This window comes from Myotis davidii, unplaced genomic scaffold (genome assembly GCF_000327345.1).
Source record: "Myotis davidii unplaced genomic scaffold, ASM32734v1 scaffold130, whole genome shotgun sequence".
Taxonomy (NCBI): Eukaryota; Metazoa; Chordata; class Mammalia; order Chiroptera; family Vespertilionidae; genus Myotis; species Myotis davidii.
In genome coordinates this window covers 3,932,042-3,952,058 of record NW_006285040.1, presented here as the reverse complement: position 1 = coordinate 3,952,058, position 20,017 = coordinate 3,932,042, and the positions used below count along the sequence as shown (strand labels likewise).

Here is a 20,017-nt window from a genome sequence, read left to right as displayed (position 1 = left end):
TCAGAATGTACAGTGGATCCAGGATGAAGAGAGAGTTTTCATTGCAATCCTCTAGGATTCGTTTATACAGGAAAAATACAGATGAGACAACAGTCCTCAAACTTTTTGGCTCAGGACAACTTTACTGTCTTACAAATTATTTAACATCCCAAACAGCTTTTGTTTATGCAAATTATATCTATTGATATGTGCATCATATTCATTGATATTAGATATTAAAACCAAGTAATTAAAATATGTTAATGCTTAATTTATTTTAAAACAACAATATGTTAACATAAATATCATTTTTATGAAAAATAACTCTATTTTTTAAAAACAGAATATATATAATGAGAAGAGTGGCATAGTTTTACATTTTTAATTCTTTTTAATGTCTACCTTAATAGAAGAAAGCTAGATCCTCCTACTTGTTTCTACATTTGGTTTGTTGTGATATCACTCATCAGTTAGCGTCTGGAAAATGCCACTGCATATTCGTAAGAGAATGAGTATAAAAAAGTCAAATGACATCTCCCTATTATAAAAAAAGAAGTTTGGAACACAATCTAGAATGGTCAATGTGGCAGCAGCCCTCAGATCCCTTGGTAGAGTCTTGATACCTCAAAGGCATAGTCTTCCCAAGATGGCTTATCAGGCACCTCTTTATCCTTGTTCTGCGTGTGTTCATGTGCCTAAAAGACATTTTGCTGCTGCTGCTAGGAAGCCTGAAAAGAAAACAAAGAGAAGGTGCCAAAGAAAAAGCATCAAATGAAAAACAAGATGAGGTAGAAAAAATAAAGTCATACCAGTTTATGGAAAGCAAGCCCGAAGATGACGTTTACTTAAAACACTTATACCCAAAGCAGATATACGAGGTGGAGAAAGCTATTCATTTACTTAAGAAATTTCAAATCTGAACTTTACATATCCAAAGCAAAGTTTTTTTTTTATCTTGATTTGACACTGGATATGGCACTGGGGAAGAAGGAAAAAGTGGAGCCATTTGCCAGTGTTATTAGTTTGCCACACCCTTTCTTTCAGAAATCAATAAAGTTGCTGTATTTACAGGGCAGGCATCAGAGAGTGAAATAGCAGAAAAACATGTAGCTGCGTTTGCAGGAGGAACTAATTGGATTCAGAAGATTTTCGGTGATAAAATTAAACCTGACTTTTATGTAGCTGAACCAGAAATAATGCCTGAGCTTAATCCATTAAAGAGGTAAAAGAAAAAAGATTTCCAAAGCTTACTTGAAAATTCTATTGGCCATGCCACCCCCAAATGCTTGAGCTATTCAAAACTGGAATTTAAATTAAGGTAGACGAAGAAAGGGAGAACTTTCTCGAGACCAAAATAGCAACTCTAGAAATGTCAAGTGACCAGATAGCTGCCAATCTGCACGCTGTTATCAGTGAAGTTTGTAGGCACAGACCACAGAATTTGGGAAAGAAACAAGATTTTAATCATGTCATGAGAACAGTGAAACGTGATCAAGATGTGGTGGCTGTTTAGTAGCCTGGGCACACGTCCAGCACCCCTATCATTGCATACGTGCCACTCATTCCTTCCCGAGGGCCCTTTGTGGTGTGAGCTTTCCTTATAGTTCAACAAGCAAAGGCTTGTTACTAAAGATGGAGCCGTTGTTGCCTAAAAAAGTGGAAACCAAAGAAAGTAGCAGAGAAGCTGCCTGAAAGTGTTTTATTGTGAAATTATTCATAGTGAATGAAGAAGCAACAGAGAAAATCTCAAAACTGTATAATTTCTTTAAAAAAAATGTTTGACCTGTGGACTCCATGAAAGATCTTGAGAACTTTGAAAACTGCTAGCTTTCCCCAGCCAGTGTGGCTCAGTGGTTGAGTATCGACCATAAATCATGGGGGTAATGGTTCAATTCCTTGTCAGGGCACATGCCCAGGCATGCAGGAGGCAGCTGATCAATGATTCTCTCTGATCATTGATGTTTCTATTTCTCTCTCCCTCTCCTTTCCTCTCTGACATCAATAAAAAAAGAAAACTGCTAGTTTCAAGAGCCATAAATTTATATTTAAAACACAAGGAAATTAAATGAAGCTATGTTTTAAGTTTTTATTCTAAAAATGTATGTATTTTCATATTCCTATAGCAGCGTTCCGCAACTTTTAGTGCATGTACTTAAAAATCATTTAGGAGGCATATTTAAGCTGTTGATTCCAGGCTTCCATCCCCCACTAGTTGTGGATTCACTAAGGTTCAGCTAGGATTTGGGAATACTTTTACCAAGTCCAGGCTTCAATTTCTCCACCCCCAGGTCATAATAATTCATGGTGGATTGCTTGAGGAAAAAATGGTTCTAGAGCAAAATAAATAAATAATAAATAAAAAGCTTGGGTATTTTTAAAAACTGAAGCACATTTCAGTGAGATTAAAATTTTCAAATTGGAAGTGAAGGCAAATATGAATCAGAGGCAGAGACCAAGAAAAGAGAGACCTTTTTCTTGCAATGCACCTGGGCTCCTTCTGTGGTTATTGCACCAGGACCTGAGAAGACAGACTATGCCAATCTGCTTCCACATGGCCCAGGAAAAACTGCTGGGCACCCGGGGCACCCAGCTAACCAGGGACACAGCCTGCTCCCTTTCCCCGAGGAACACAGGCTTTACTGGTGAGAAGGATGGAAACAGAAAGCTCCTCGTTTGTTCTGGATCTAGGAAGGGTCACCGTCTGCCTGCTTGTCCATCACAGGGCCACCAGAGCAGAGACCACTGCCTCTGCAGTGTCACTCACTCTATCGTTTTGACTAAAACCTCAGGAACAGACAAAGCCAACAGTGGACAAAGAAATGGTCTTAGGCAACCTAGCAGAAAAAAAAAGAATGAACAGCAACCATAACACCCAGAATTGGGTTAGCTTCTAGAGTAGTAATTGCTAGAAGAGACAGAAGACAATATAAATTTAATAATAAATCAGCACTCAAAGAGATTCTATTACACCATCAAGGGGACTTTCTGGGCCTGAAAGGGATTATTTTGAAGCTCAGTAATTCAGTGAAAAAAATGGAAAAAGAGGAAAGCTGAAACTGATCATCTAATTGATGGTATGATAGTCAAGTACAAGAGGTATCTCAAATCAAAGGACAACAGTCTGGTTTAAAGAAAGACTGAAGCCATCACCTTGAAAAGGTGTACTGAGTTCCAGGCCATCTTCGAAAAATAAGTACTATGCCTATTCCTAGACATATCTCAAAAAAACAGGAATTGGGAGAGGGTGGGAGATAAGAAAGGTAATTGCATTCTACAGCTGTCATTTAGAGAGTGAAGAAATAAAAATGTCACCAGGTTAAATAGAAAGGCAATAATAACCATTTGTATCTTGTTTTAAATAATAATACAAAAAATATCTATTTTATTAGAAGTAGGAGAAGTTCGAAAATTACCGTGAGCAGAATGGAAAAATAAGAACTTTTAAAATAAGGGCCATTTGCCAGGGGAATTTGGAGCCTCAGCTTTATGCCCAAGGGCTCAGTTTGCTGGCTCTTAGCATCAGAACCGATCAGCCTGAAGTCAGGATGCTCATCTGGTCTGCTCAAGTGTGAGAAAAAGCTGCTTCAGAGGCAGAGCACACACTATGGAGTCAGGCAGAACTTGCTTCCAATCAGAAGTCTGCCACTTTGCAGTTTGCTCTGGGCCTTTGATGTAAAATGAGGATTAAAAACACAACCTTACAAGGTTGTTGTGAAATGGGGTGAAATAATATGTGAACATGCCCTAGAGCCTGGCATAAGCAGCAGTGCCAGGGGCCAGCTGGGCTCAGCTGGTCAGCCAGGGGCTTTGGTTTCCATCCCTTGGTCCCTCTTTTATCTCTTCCCTATAGGACTTGGGTCTGCAATTCCAAAACCACCCTCTTATGCTGAGACTTTCCTGGGATTTCACCTCCTGCCTGGAGAGAGACTGGACTGGCTTCTTGGACCTCTTTTACTTGAATCTTTAAAATAGCTGTAGATAAATTTATTCATCAGTTTCTTTGCATTGTGTGAAGTGAAGAGAGGGTAAAGGAACCAAAATGAGATCATTTTATGACTATTCTGAGAAAGTATGTGAAAATTATAAAGTGAAAGAGTCCTACATTTCCAACCTGCAGACAGGCTGGAGCATAGAGAAGGAACGCAGATATGCCAGTGAAATTGCTCTAGCAGTGGAGTGAAGTGCTTCATATGGAAAAACTTTGTTCCTATAATAATAAAAGGATAATATGCAAATCGACCAAATGGCTGAACAGCTGAACGACCATCTGGACGACCTTCCAGATGACCTTCTGGACAAAGCCTGGGCTGCGAGGGCCGAGGCAGCTGGGGCTGCGAAGGCCTACTCTTGCATGAATTTTGTGCATTGGGCCTCTAGTTTTCTTTAATGTCTTTAAACAATGTATTTTTTGCCAATACTTTATTATGAAAAATTTCAAACATATAGCCTAAAAACAATTCAGCCTGTTTATGATTAATTAGAATTCAATGTTTGCTTACATATATTTTTTTGAGATAAAATACAAAATGTATTTATTTTAGTACAAGTTTTTTGGTTTTTGTATTGAGATAACACTATGCTCAAGAGATTTAAGGACAGTAGCTTTATCCTTGCTTAGACCGAAGTGTTGCAGAAGGAGCAGCATTTCCTGGGGCCAGGCTGGGTGATGGCAGCAGGAAGTGGAGTGGAAGAGTCTCGCGAGAAAGTAGGACGGACTCGGGGGCACAGAATGAGAGCTGCTTGGCCTGGTCTCCTGCCATCTCACCTGGAGATGCTGCCTATAATAAATCCAAATAACTTCTCACCAGCCTGCAACTGTAAACTTCGATGACCACATTTGTATTAAATACCTTCACGATGAAGTTCCAGACCCCAGTAGTAAGATTTTGGACCCCAGTCCTTGCAAAGAAGCCCCTCGGTATTTTTGAGAACATGCAGGATACTGTCTCCTGTGGGTACAGCAAGTCCCCTTGGCTCTTCTTTGCTGCCTAGCCTCATGCTGCTGACCATGATTCTTGGAGATTACTGGCCCTTGGCCCCATCACTGCATCCCCAACTCTGACCTCAGGGAGAGCACTCCACAGCCTCTTTGCAAGCCCAACTCAAACCTTCCCTTGATCCCTCACAGCCCTGCAAAAACTAAGTGGAAATGAACAAGACATCACCGAGGGTTTGGGCACAGTGAAGTGGACTACATGGTACAGTGCCTCATCGTACTGCTGCATGTGGCTCCTCTGAAACTCCAAACTCAGACCTGCTCTGAGGTCCCTTAGGCTGCCCCCTGCTTCCACCTGGAGGAAGCAGCCCTCTCCCCTACAGAAATGCTCAGATGTGCTCCGCATTTTACGCCCTTCTGCTGGGGAAGAAGAAGAGATTTTTCACCCCCTTCTAGTCTGTGCCCCACCTTGTCTTTCCCTCAGCCACAACCTGCCTCTTCTCAGAGTGACTGAGAGGAAACATACAGTCCCTTCAGCGAAAGCCTGCCGACCCCATCCCTCCCTCTATCTCCTGATGTGATCTGGCCTCTGGCTCCAGCAGGACACACAAAGAAACACAGTCCACCTGCATTACCAGAAGCGTGGCATTCTCTGTCTTGAACAACACCGAGAGAAAAATGCCTACAAAGTCGTGTCAAGCCAGGCCAGTTACCTCCCACCCTTTCTTCTGCAGAGGGAGGTGACTGTGAGGCTGTTTTGTCTCTCCTAGAGGCTCTGTAGCTCGTCTCCCCTGGGCCCCAACGTGACCATGCACGCCATCTATCCAGAGAAAAGATCCATTTATTCCAAAGAAACAACAAAGTCTGCAGAGACATAAAATCAATTCTCATGATCACCCAGAGCATTTAGCTTATTTATCTCAACATTTTTATAGAAATAAATGATAGCATCCTAGTTTTCCCAAAAGTGTGTGTGTGTGTGTGGGGGGGGTGTCCCTTGATTGTCACTTATGTTATTAAAAGACTGTCTGAAAATATTTTCCAAAATAGTTATTTTATTTGCAAAAGTAAATTCACAAAGTGCCTACATTTTTAAAAAATCATACTATTTTCTCAACTTTTAAAATGTCATCAACGTTTCTAAAAACACCAAGGCATCCCATAACACTATTCATCTCCTTACCTGACAAAGGTTTGAAGGCTTCTATATTTAACATGTTTATAGGAGGCATACAACTACTGTATTTGTTGATGACGGTGTAAAATTTGAACCTCTGATAAGTGCCTATTGCCTGCCAGGGACCAAAAGTGACTATTTTATAAGCTGCCGTAATGCAGAAGCGCACATTTTCAGAAGAAGGCAAGGCAAAGTGCAGCTCTCAGCTCCATAGCCTGCAGGGGCTCAGCTGACTCCTGGATGACATCATCCTCTGTTTGTAGATTATTTGTCTGCGCTCTTGCTCACAATTCAAACCTTTTTGAGTTAGAAACCTAGTTGCTCCCAGCAGATTCTTACCCTGTGGTTCAGTGGAGTGTAAGTCTATGAATCGGAACTAAGCTTGAAAGAAAATCCCTTTTGAATCAACACAACAGCCGGGATGTTATGCAAGATTGGAAGCTGTATTATTTTATTTCTCTGTGAACCAGATTAATTCCGTCTTGGCCAATACCCTACCTGGTGGGAAACTCAATGTTAGTCTTTATTGGAGGGGCTTTCTTCCCCCTCTCAGGGTTACACAAATGTCTGAGAAGCTGATGCGATGCTGGGGAAGTAAATGCCTCTAGGTCAGTTCACCTTGTAGACACAGATAAGCTTGTTGCTTAGTCTGCGTGGTCCTTGGAAAGATCCTGCTTTGTGCCAAAGCTGACACCAGTTCTCAGTACAGCCCTCCGAGGTGTACCACAGTTCACTCTTTTCTAAATACTTCCAGGTCCTTTCCATTCAGCTACCATCCACGAAGGCTTCTAGGAGCCTGCCTCCCACCCTACCCAACCCCTGAACACCTACTATCATCTCTTCCATTTAAGCTTTTGAAAAGAACAAAACAAGGGGGGTTGGGGTAGAAGAGATTGTTCAGAAGCCCCTGAAATCAGACAGAGAAATATAATCAGAAAAAAATTTTTTTCAATGGCCTGTATTCTTTCTGATTTCTCTAAAGTAGCAAAAGAAAAAAGAAAAAGACACAAATTAGTACTCTTTAAAAAGATGTCTTGCTACAACACAATACAGTAAGAATTAGCTGTGGCCCATTGAATGGGCTCTGTTTTTTGGGGGCTGTCCAGCATCTGGGGCATTTATTATATCAGCAGTTCTCAACCTGTGGATCGCGACCCCTTTGGGGGTCGAACAACCCTTTCACAGGGGTCGCCTAAGACCATTGGAAAACACATATATAATGACATATTGTTTTTTTGATTAATCACTATGCTTTAATTATGTTCAATTTGTAACAATGAAAATACATCCTGCATATCAGATATTTACATTATGACTCCTAACAGTAGCACAATTACAGTTATGAAGTAGCAACGAAAATAATTTTATGGTTGGGGGTCACCACAACATGAGGAACTGTATTAAAGGGTCACGGCATTAGGAAGGCTGAGAACCACTGTGTCATATGGTGGTAGATCAAACACAAATTTCTGTAATCTAGAGCAGAAAGTGGCAAGTGCTATATTTACATTATGACTCCTAACAGTAGCACAATTACAGTTATGAAGTAGCAACGAAAATAATTTTATGGTTGGGGGTCACCACAACATGAGGAACTGTATTAAAGGGTCACGGCATTAGGAAGGTTGAGAACCACTGTGTTATATGGTGGTAGATCAAACACAAATTTCTGTAACCTAGAGCAGAAAGTGGCAAGTGCTGCAAGTTAAATTTCATGGAAGCCCCAAAATGAAGAGATTCCCTCCCACTGGGAACATTTCTGAAAGGATTCTTGAGCTGGGCCTGAGAGAGGAGTTGCTATTACCCTCAGAAGGCAGGGTACTGGGGCAGAGTGTATTTTAGGCAGGAGACAGGAGAACAAAACCAGTGAAGTGGGAAAGTGTTATTTGGCCAAAGCACAGGGAGGCCTAAGATCTGAATGGAAAATCTGGCTCAGCTGGGGACGGGGAGGGAGGATTGGGTTGGGGTTGGGGGGAAGGGGTAGTGGGCAGGAGACGTAAGAGGTGTAGTCATAGCAGGAGCTGGAATGTGGTTCTAACAGCTAAATGCAGTCATATAGATTCAGGAGAGGGATTTGAGTAACTCACAATGGCAATGCAAACTCCAGCTCCTCAGCCCTATCTTATGCAGTCTGGGGAAGAGTGATGGGATAGGGTTGCTACTAAGACAACAGGTCTGCCAGCTCCTAATAAACCCTGAAGGGAAATTCTTACTCCAATCTCTTAGAGACTATGTCTATTCTCTTTAGAATGTGGGAATATTTGACATCTTTTCTTTTTAACCTTATGATTTAGCTAGATTCTGGAACAATGGGAAAGCCTCACTTGCCTCCTATCGCACAGAGCTATAATTCTAGTGGAAGAATCTTGACATGGGTTAGAACTGATGGTGGTTTCCTTGGGTGTGTAAAGTCCTCTGTTTTTTGGAGTGATAGGGTGTTTTGTAAGTTTCACCAGTAAGAGAAAGAAAAACTGCCCTTGAATTGTTTGAAATAGTGTTATCAGGAATAAAAAGGTGATTTCGTTTCTATGATCTTTGATTTATTTCTTCACTCATTAACTTAACAAATATCTGTTGAGCTATTCAGTTCCTATGTAGTAGAAATCTATTGATTTTGTCTGCCTAGCATCTAGTCTGCCCCTCCCTATTTCTTCTTATAAGAGAATTCTGATTTTCCTTGGTGACCCCGCACACCAACCCATCTGATTTGGTAGGCTGTTTCCACTCCTGACTCCAGAGGCAAACACATGACTTGGGCCAGGGCAAAGATCATACCTTGTTGGCCATAGTGAGTGCATCAGGGATGGGAATGAGATACAATCATAGCCTTTATTGATAAATTCCTAACTTCTATGAAAACACTGTGAAGATATAGCCCCTTATTGCGCCAAAATTGAAACTAAAATTGTAAGCCTGAAGATATTGGGAGTCACCTTCCCACCACAAGGGTAGACTTTATAGTCAAGAAAGGTGGAGAGCAAGAGTCCTAAAAAGATGTTTGAACCCCTCAAGCCACCCTTGCCTGAGAATCTACTGAACTTTATAGTTATACGAACTTGTTTTGGTCAAGCTAGTTTGAGTCACATTTTGTACTTGCAATTGAGTGAGTCCTAGTCAAAACAATAATGAACTGGTGCCATGGGGTAGAACTATGAACATAGTCCCTAAGTTTATAACCTGTGCCCTGTCAAATAAGTAGGAATAGAAGCACAGGCCAGACCCAAGCTCTGCTATGACATAATAATTAATTGGATTCACTCAGGAAAAATAAGAGTCTTCACTATTCCATTCAGTCTAAGTACTTCTTGAGGAATTTTTTAAACTATGAAGTCAGGAACCAAATGATGGATTTTAGATAGAAAAGCCATAGAGGTACCATTGCATTGGTAACATTGTTGACTTTCTGTTCCTGCTTAATAATTTTTCTTTTTTGCCAAAGGTACACTGTGTCCTGGGCAGAAACAACATCTATTTGGGTTTTTCCATTACCTACTTGTGTGTCCTAGGGTAAAATATGGCATCTACATGTGCCTAAATGTTCTCATCTCTGAAATGAGGCAGGGAGAAATAATATCCCTGTCTTACCTCAAAGGATTTCTCTGAGATGACAATAATGTATATCTATATATACAAAAGTAACTTAAAAATTCAGAAGTCCAATAAAAATTAAAAAATAAAAATGTATATTTCAATAGACCAGGCAAACCTTGTCTTTATTTTTTTTAATACATTTTATTGATTTTTTTTTTACAGAGAGGCAGGGAGAGGAATAGAGAGTTAGAAACATCGATCATGATCAGCTGCCCCCTGCACACCCCTTACTGGGGATGTGCCCGCAACCAAGGTACATGCCTTGACAGGAATCGAACCTGGGACTCTTCAGTCCACAGGCTGGCACTCTATCCACTGAGCCAAACTGGTTAGGGCACCTTGTCTTTATTTTGAATTGGTCAAATAGCCTTAGATAAAATGGTATGCCGGCAAATGTTTGACAACAGATTCCCTGGGGAAAGAGAATTACCCTGATCTGTAGCAATGATAGTTTCCCACAGTGTAAGCCCTCCCAATAGGGCCAATTTTAACCTGCCAATCAGCTTGCAAAATTCCTGAACATCACTTTCCATGGGATTGTATGAACTTGCACTAGCACAACGTTGCTCAGGTATGTTGGTTTACCTTAACCTTACCTGCCTCAATTTCTTCATTTATCAAAAGGCTTGTTTGGCTAAATGCTCACTCAAGTACACTTCATCTTCATGATTCCATAATATGATTATTTTATATTTATCAGTTAGACGAATCCTGCATAAACTCATGATTATCCTACAGCTTTCGATGAAAGGTACATCACAGTGATCTATTTTTGTAATGACAATGCTTCTTGCTATGATATGCCTAGGAGGGATCTTGGCATTGAAGGCTAATCAATCTTCAGTTTCATTAGATTATTTCCTAGTTCTATAATATTTCTATCTGTCATGTGCAAGGAATTTTTCTGGTTGTGCTTTTAGGTAAACATTATACATAGCACTATAGTGTATAGATATAAGTATTTTAAGTAGATGACCATTTCCTTGAGCTTCTATATAGGTCCAGCGGGGCCTTGACTTACGAGTGTCCAGACTAACGAGTTTTTCGAGATACGAGCCGTCTCTCGGCCGATTTTTTGCTTTGAGTTGTGAGCTAAAATTCTGGTTACGAGCCAGCTTCAGATACCCCACCGCTAGTTGGCGCAGCGAACGTCACAGTGAACGCCACAACATCAGCCCAGCATCACGTGTCTCACTTTTGATTTGACATACGAGTAATTTGAGTTACGAGCTCCGTCACGGAACGAATGAAACTCGTAAGTCAAGGCCCCACTGTATCTCTCAGACTGATACAGGCTTAAATCAGTGCTCAGAACCATACTCAGCAGATCTCTGTGTCTCACAGCTTCTTTATTGTCTCTGTGTGAATTATTAAAAAAATAAACAAATAACCCTCACTAGGCAGCCTCTGAGGCATGTTTTCAAATAGCACATGAAGCTGTCTGCCACATCTTCAACCACTCAGAAAGCTCAGTGGTGAAAACAAAAACAGGAATGCATAACTTTCCTACTGAGCACGGGCAGAACTGCAAAGTGACCATGGCTACATCATTAGTTTTGTCACAAACACATGGACTTTCCCTGGGCTTTCTTGCAAATAATCACTAATCTCTGTGAGTATTAAGCTTCTGGCAGCCTTGGAGGGCTCACACAAACACGCTTAATTAGGTAATGAGCAGAGTGGAAATGGTTGAATTTAAGTAGAGATGACATCAGGTGATAGATTCTGCACAGAAGGGTTACTCTTCAGCCAGGATGGCTTGCCATGACCTTCTCCCATTACCTCATTTCCTGGGGCTTAGTTATCTTGGTGGTTTCATAATAAAGAAATGATCAACTGACATTTGTGAAATGACATTATGTATGTGGTTATTCATTGCAGAATTGTTTGCAATTGGAAAAGGTTGGAAATCACATCCAAGTCCATCCGTAGAGGACTGGTGAACCGAACTATGGTACGTTCCTACCACACAGCCAGCAGTACAAAAGAATGCAAAAACTGTTTGTATTCTGATATGGAAAGGTCTCCGTATAGCATGAAGTTTAGGATGCTACACTTTGTATAAACCCTGGGAAAGATACATGAGGAAACACAAGAAACTGGTAATACAGGTTTCCTCTGGAGAGGGAAGCTGAGAGCCCGAGGAGAGGAGACTTTCACCATGTGCCTTCTTATCTATTCCATTTTCTACGACAGGTCTTTCCTATTCCAACACAAGACAGCCACACATCATATGTACACTTTCTCCCACGTGTACCTTTTTAAAGGAAAGAACCTTTTTATGGTGGGAAAATATATATATAACATATTTATCATTTTAAGCATTCATAACTGTGCAATCTGTTGTATCAAATACATTCACAATGCGGTGGGCCCATTAAAACGATCTATACCCAAATTATTTTTATCATCTCCAAAAGAAACTCTGCAGCCATTAAGCAAAAACTCCTCCCACCCCCCCACCCCCACCGCCCCAGTAATCACTAGTCTACTTTCTGTCTCTATGAATTGGACTATTCTAGGTACCTCTTATAAGGGGAATCATATACTATTTGTCTTCTGTATCTGGTTTATGTCACTATTCCACACACACTTTTTTAAAAAAGCAACTACTAAGTGGATAAATAATATTATGAAACATTTTTTTTTCCTGAAATGGTTTTAGAAAGATAGAAAACAGATCTTGTGCAATGTGTGGACGTGCCTTGGACAAAGTAGCAACGGTCTCTGGTGTTTCCTAGAAACCCTGTTGTAACATTTAAAAGATTAACTAGTTGCCCAGCTTGCTAATGCCCTCCTATTTCAGAAAATGAAGTGAAATAGCCACCAGCTACTTCCCATACATCTTGATTCATATACGACAGGGTTCTTTAAATGGGGCCCCTAATGGGTTTCAGAAGGTCCAGAAATCTCTTCTGAAATTGTGTGCACATTTGTTGTACACTAGTCTTTCCGAAGAGAAGTTCTTTAGCATTCGGAGATTGTTAGTCAGAGAAAAAAAAGGCTAAACACCATTGCTAAATGGGGTAATTAATGCTGCATCTTCCTATGAAATACACATAAAAGCCCAAATCATCAATTAGTTTGTCTAAGTATATGATTAATGAACCCATACCAGACGATATGCTTCTGACATAGTCCACAGAAGAAATAAGTCTGTGACTGAAAACTTAAGTATAGACTTCTATACTTAAAAAAAATAACATGGCACACACTTTGGTAGTATGTAGAAGACAACATAGCATCAAGGGTTTGTTAATACAACTCTTATGTAAGGATATTGAGGGTTTTTCCATTCATTTCATAAATATCCATTGAATAGCCCCTTTGTGTCAAACATGGTCTCAGTGCTCAGGAGATAGCAGTAAAGGAAACACTGCTTCTACCCCCGTGGGGCTTGCATCCTACTAGTAGAATGTGAAAAAAGAAATGACAGTTTTCAGATAACCATAAGTGTGCCAGTGAAATTGGATGAAGATAGCCTGGAGATTTTATATTCAGGTAGAGTGGTTGGGGAATCCCTTTCTGGGGAGATGGCATCTGAGCTGACATTGAAAGGGCAAGAAGAACCAGCCATGGAAAGAGCTTGGAGAAGTGCATGCCAGGCAGAGGGAACAGAAGTGCTGAAGCTTGAGCTGTAGGTAAGATGGGAGGTCCTGAGTGCTCAGGGCTCACCCTTCACTGTTTCCTCACAGAGGGCTCATTCCTCCTCTTCTAGTCTCAGCTGTTATCCTCTTCTTTTACATCCATTCACCTTTAGCAATAAGCATGATTCCAACCCTCAATGCTCCTTCTCCCTCCTACATCATCCCTTTGAGCCCTTGATGGCTCCACTGCCTTGCCGTGTGTGCATACATTTCATCAACCCAAGCGTGTGCTGAGCTCCTCGAGGAGAAGGATGCCTGCTTCTCTGTGATCACTGTCATGGGCAGCAGAGAACAGGGCCAGTCGTGAGGTCGAGGTGGGCAGTGCAGCCATTTAGGTTGAGCCTCACAGGCACAAGGATCCTCAAATCAGATTTGGCCATTACTTGTCACACATAGGGTATGACCACATTTGTGTGTTAAAAGTGCAAGATATTAAACATTTAAATATACCACACATACATAACATATACATATACCATATCGTTGTTTAAAGATAGAAAACAAAAATTGGAAGTGGCCTAAAAGTTTCTCTTACCCTGAAAGGCTTGAGTATAAAGAGAATGAGTTTTAAAGGAAAGTGGTTTGGAATCAAATTCTAGCTCTATAATTTCTTGGCTGGATAACTTTGGGCAGGTTTTTAATTTATATTGAACAGGTATAAATATTGGGAATAATTGTGTTCTGAATGGATTATAATAAAGGCTTACCCATACTGAATTTAAATGATGAGATATAATTTAGATAAGATTTTTGGAATTTCAGTTGACATTGTGATGGGATGAGACTTCGGGGATCTTGGGATGGAGTGAACCTACTTTGCATGTGGAATAGGCATGGCTCATTTCGAGCCAGTGGGCAAACTGTGGTAGGCAGAATGACCTCACAGAGGTCCTCATCCTAATCCCCAGAACGTATGACTACAGGGCAAAAGAGGCTCTATAGATAGATTTAGCCCTAAGGTTATAACCTAGAGATGGAGACATTACTAATCACGTGAGTCCTTCAAAGTACAAGAGAAATAGGTCAGAGTGCTAAGAGATAGAAGAATTAAGGCTGCCTTTGCTGGCTTTGAAGATGGAGGAAAGGGATACCAAGCCACAGCAGTATCTAGAAGGAAAATCCAGTAAAACAGATCCTATCTACTGAGAACTTACAGAAAGAAACGGCCCTGCTGATATATTGATTTTAGTGCAGTAAAGCTGCTTGACATCTGAGCTATAGAACTGTAGGAAAATAAAATTTGTATTGCTTTAAGCCACTAAGTTTGTGATGATGTTGCAATAGCAGTAGAAAACCATTACAGTACCTAATTTAGAAGGAGGTTCATTTTATTAACAAAAAAAGATGTAAAGAGGTAGATAATTCCTGTGGGGAGCCAATATAGGGTTAAGCCTCGGACTGACCTGTTGGCAAAGTCACAAACAAGTCCCAGCTTAGAGGGCACATTCCTCTTAAGCATAATTAGGCTTGACCTTATGCCGCTCCCTAGATCTTATCTGGGAAGCTAATGAGCTGAGAAAAGTGCAGCAAGTGGCCAAAACAAGTGAAACTACAAGAACAGTGTAACTATGGTCAAAACAAGTGAAACTCACAAAAACAGTGTAACTATGGTAACCACTACCTTGTTTACCTCTGACTATAAAATAAAGGCTCAGTTTGCCTTGGGATCTCTCTCTGTGGCCTCAGCCAGGCACAGGAAGATCCACGGAGACTAAAGAGAGCTAGAGAGTTCTGAACACTGTCTCCGTGTAAAACATTCGTCGCCGACTCCGTCCACACCTTTGGGAACCCCTGGACCCCTGGGGCTGGACGCCGGCAAATTCCAAGATGGTATAAATGCAACCAATGACCTATGTAGCACTATCTTCAAAGGACTTTATTTTCTAGAGATAATAAAAACTCCAAGATTATGACAGATAGTCCTAAGAAAATTGCCTAAAGCAGGGGTAGCAAACTCAAATGCCTATGTGGGCTTTGCTGGTAACATGCATAAGGGAAATAGGCAAGTTGGATGCTGCTGCAGATTGGAGGAGCGGCCCCACTTAAGGGACAGACCCTAGCCTAGCTGACTGATGGCAATGAAAATGCAATGCAGGTCCAGGATTCTGAGATACTTCAAATTTTCAAGAAGCAGAAATCCACATCTTCTTCTGCTATGAAATCCCGTGTTTACATGTTGGAAAACAATTCACATTTCATCAGAGAAGCATACCTTATTACAGGTTTGGTTCCAGACTACCGATATAAAGCGAGTTGTACTAGTAATCTTTTTGCTGGTGGAGGGTCTTACATTCAATTTGTAAAAGGTGCAACATCTGTGAAGTGCAATAAAGCCAAGTACAATAAAACGAAGTATGCCTTTATAGACCCCCGCACACAATTTTTACGCAAAATTTTGGTTATGTCTACATTTAGCCCCTCAGGTTAGTATCTCTAGCCAATTAGTGAACACATGAAAAGCCCAAAAAAGTAAGCTACTTTTTTGTTGTTGTTTATTTATCATCACCCAGGGGAGAGACAGAGAGATAAACGTCACTGTGAGAGAGAGACGGCCATTGGTTGCCTCCTGCATGCACACTGACCGGGCCGGGGATCCAGCCTGCAACCGAAGTTCATGCCCTTGACCAGGAATTGAACTTGAGAGCCTACAGTTTGAGGGCCAGCGCTCGAATCAGTAAGCCAAACACGCTAGGGCAAGGTAAGCTATTTTTTAATGCATTTTTGTGGGCTCTCTCATAGTCTTACATCATAAAATCATACTTTGCACTGATTTTGGTAGTTTACCCAAATCTAAGAAACAATGAGTTTTATGAAATTAAACAGAAGACCACTTCAAAATGTGTTCAAATCCAGTTTTATTAGAATTTGAGACTAGTACAAAGTCTTTGACTATGACCACTGGACACACCAGACATGAGTTTATGTTTTTGGTTTGTTGCGGGTTTGGATACATCTACTTTTCTAAATCCTTTGCCCCTCATTTCATTACCAAATGTCAAAGTACTTTAAGTTTCTCTATCTACAAAACCCCATTGTTTATAGAACAGGAATTTGTAAAATATGATTGAAAAAATAAAATCCACAGATTCCAAAAATTCTCTTCAAATATTAAGAACATACAAAGTATACTAAAGACATCTACATTTAGTTATCCAAGTCACAAGGCAGGCATTTGATGTCTGTAGTTTTTATATGTTGCTAATTATAGTTCAGAGACCAAAGTGTTCCCAAAAGCTATAAAACCCTTCACTGACATTCCCAGTATGGTTCCAATAGATTTAGAATAGGGGTGGGAAATATTGGTCAGCGGGTTGTATAAGGTCCGCAAAATCATTCGGTCCAATGCTAAGGCATTAGAGGTGAATTAACTAAATGTTTGACCAAAATATAGCAATCTACCTTTTGAGTTGATATTTGTATGGCCAGAGAATGATATCATAAATATCCAAATGGCCCTTGGCAGAAAAAAGCTTCCCACTCCTGACTTAGAGAATAAGACCAGGAGAGTACTTGATTTGGCCCTTAAAATCACAAGCCCTTTTTTTTTTTCTTTAGTGACATTTTTCTTCTGTAGTTGCTTAGGGAACTATTTGCTTCCTTAATGCCTTATAATTAGCATCTGCCTTACAGGAGATCTAAGTATTGGCTTTGTAAAGTGTATGACTGAACAGCAAATGGCGGGTGCTCGCTCCTTAGTTGTTCTCCAGTGATCCTGAAGTTGCCTGTAAGAAGGAAAAAAAGAAAGCTCTGTAAAAATCTTCATACCAGACATTTCAGCTTGTTCCAAGTAGTTCTACTTTCTTATCAGTGTATGGAAACTCAGCTATGCAATGGAGCCCTATTGTTTTGTTCCTGTCTTAAGAGTAGCTCTTGGGAATCAAAATGCTGAAAACAAAGCAGGGCAATCACTTGAGAAAGTTCTGCCCTGGCTTTTCTCAAAGGCTGTACTTTTGAAAGATCCATGAGAATTACTTTCAGTCTTTACATTCCCCTAAATAGCCAACTTATTTGGCCAGAGGTAGAAGAGTGCCATACCATATTACCACTGGGTGCCTTATTATTTTTAGGTGGAAACACCTGTTCTTCAAGGGGAACATGCTAGTCTACATGATCATCCACCGTTGTTTATTTGTGGTCTGAATAGCATCACTACTGAAAGAAAAGGCAATTTGGCAATCAAAATAGGCTTTTTTAAAATTATTATTTGTATAATCGGAATAGGGTCTCAAACTTTGGAAAGGTTAACTCTGAAAGTTATTTGTGTTGTCCCAGCAAATTAGACCTATTAATATTAAGTCACAGCTGAAGTTATATCAAATATATTGTACTCTTATTTCTCTAATAAATGAAAACATTTCCTTTAGAAATGAGCATACTTTTGAACTTAATAAATCTTTGCATCTAATTTAGATTTGTTTATAAATTGAAAATATACTCTCCAAAGTTAATGAATTAGGCTATAAGGAGCCTTTCCCCTAAGTTAAGGTTCATTTAAACTTCAATTTGAGAATACTTAAAATATTTAAGTAATATCTAGAACAAAAAAAGCAATGAATACAGAGTAATGTTACCAACCCAGAAAACACTAAACCAAGGAGAGAAATTATACTTACAAATGGAGTCCTAATTCCAAATTTGCTATGGAATGTCATGGTGACTTTGTTTGTATATCCTGTTCTTTGGTCAAAGGTTTGGCATGTATCAAAAGGTGGGCTGTACAAATGAAGGCTCACAGCAGGTTCCGTATGGCTAATATTTTCTACTCGATGTAAGCCAATGGAATCTAAACAACAACCAAGAAGAACAGATGAAGGGTTTTAGAGGATTGCTGTAGGTAAAATTTTGTCAATCACCTAAGATCATAAACCAATTGGGTACATTAGGAATGGAATTTCTTGTTAAAGATAATAAGGCACATGCACTCTGTTATTTCCTGAAAACATCCTACAATGTCAGTAAAAGACTAAAAAAGGCATCAACATACGTAGAAAAAGAGAAAACATTAATTTTCTCTTTTTAAATTTAAATTTAAGAAAAATTTAAAAGCTTGAATGTACAGTTGACTCTTGAACAACATGGACATTAGGGGTGCCAACTCCCACACCCTATAGTCAAAAATCCACATATAACTTTTGACTCCCTCAAAACTTAAGTTGTCCCCAAGTATTGATGCGGGAATTGGTTCCAGACCCTCCTGTAGATATGAAAATCTGAGGATGCTCTAGTCCCCCGCCGCCCTGTATAAAATAGCATTCATCAAAGCATACAGTCAGCACTCCACATCCGTGGACCTCCAACTCGAATTGAAAATATTACAGGTACTTATTGAAAAAAAAAATCTGGGTATACATGGACCCGTTCAGTTCAAACCTGAGTTGTTCATCATTAACTATAGATGAATAACTTTGCAGGAGAAAGAAAGCTAAATATTCATTCCTACATAGAGATAGCCAAGAAATAAAGTGATTTATATTGTGAAACTCCCCATCCCCGCCCAAACAGCTCAGGAATTGGCAGCATGGGTATTTCTGAGTATGGGGAAGATGGGGCTAAAAGTACAAGAACTGGTTAAAAGCCTATTTCAGTTTAGAGTCTTACATCCCTTTTACCACTTCTCCCTCTCCTTCCTTCTGGTAGAAGTCTGAGATCTGGTCTCTAGAAAGAATATAATAGATGAACTCAGGACAGGTGAAAAAGAGGTGACCAAAGTGAAAATTCACATATTGAATGAGAAGAGCCCCACTTTCTTCACCACATAGCTGCCAGAATGCTTCCAGATAGGAATTTTCTTCTCCAGGAAGGAGATGGGAAGCAGTTTCTCAGGGAATCTGATTGGCTCAAAAAGAACAACTGCCAGATTAGCCTAGAACGAAGTCCAGTGTTTAGAGCTACCAACTAATGTTTTTTGTCCCTGGTTTTTAAATATTAGCACACAGCCAAGGTCACCAGACATTTGAGCAAGCCCCCTAGTATGAAACACAGAGGCCAGAGCAACCTAAAAAGAGCAGCTGGAAACAGACATAATTCAAGAGAAGGCTTAAAAAACAAACTTATCATTAATATCCTTAGAGAGATAAGACAAAATATTATAAAAGGACCAGAGAATAAAAAGAGCTTTTAGAAATAAAAACCTGAATAGGAAGGTTGGAAGAAAAACTAAGGAAGCTGAGGAAGACGAAAAGAACAAAATAACAAAGATAGAAAATAGGAAAGAAAGATAAAGAAAATCAAGAGGAAGTTTAATATCTGAGCAATGGGAATTCCATAAACAGAGCAAAAAAAATAAGCCAAAGAAATAACTATACAATATTTGCTTGAATGGAGAGAGAGACATGAATTTCCAGATTGAAAGAACCCACTGAATACTCAGCACAATGAATGAAAGGCATGCAACATGGTATATATCACTATAATATTGGAGACAGAGAAAATGTAACAAAAGGTATCTCAAAAGTCTCTAGAAAGGAAAAATAGGTTTCATAGAAAGATTCAAGAATCAGAATGACAGTAAATTTTCAACAAGAAGACTGAAAGCGTTGGCTGGGTATCTCAGCTGGTTAGAGCACTGTTCTGATATGCCAATGTTGCACGTTCAATCCCCAGGTCAGGGTCCAGACAAGAATCAACCAATGAATGCATAAATAAGTGGAACAACAAATCAATTTTCTCTCACTCTCAACTCAATAA

At 39.9% G+C, this 20,017-nt stretch overlaps 1 protein-coding gene and 1 pseudogene across 1 annotated transcript in view; one reads left to right on the top strand and one right to left on the bottom strand.

The window, feature by feature from the left end:
• The first annotated feature begins 508 nt into the window (after nucleotides 1-508).
• Nucleotides 509-1,671, top strand: LOC102773015 (annotated as a pseudogene).
• A 14,497-nt stretch (nucleotides 1,672-16,168) lies between these two features.
• Nucleotides 16,169-20,017, bottom strand: part of CDO1 (cysteine dioxygenase type 1) — a 13,351-nt gene continuing 9,502 nt past the window's right edge. The window contains exons 4-5 of the mRNA XM_006755271.2: nucleotides 17,944-18,113; nucleotides 16,169-17,052 (exon numbers count right to left, since the gene is read on the bottom strand). Of these exons, the coding sequence (XP_006755334.1) occupies nucleotides 17,023-17,052; nucleotides 17,944-18,113 (200 nt within the window). The 3' untranslated portion in view covers nucleotides 16,169-17,022. The remainder of the gene's footprint in view (nucleotides 17,053-17,943; nucleotides 18,114-20,017) is intronic.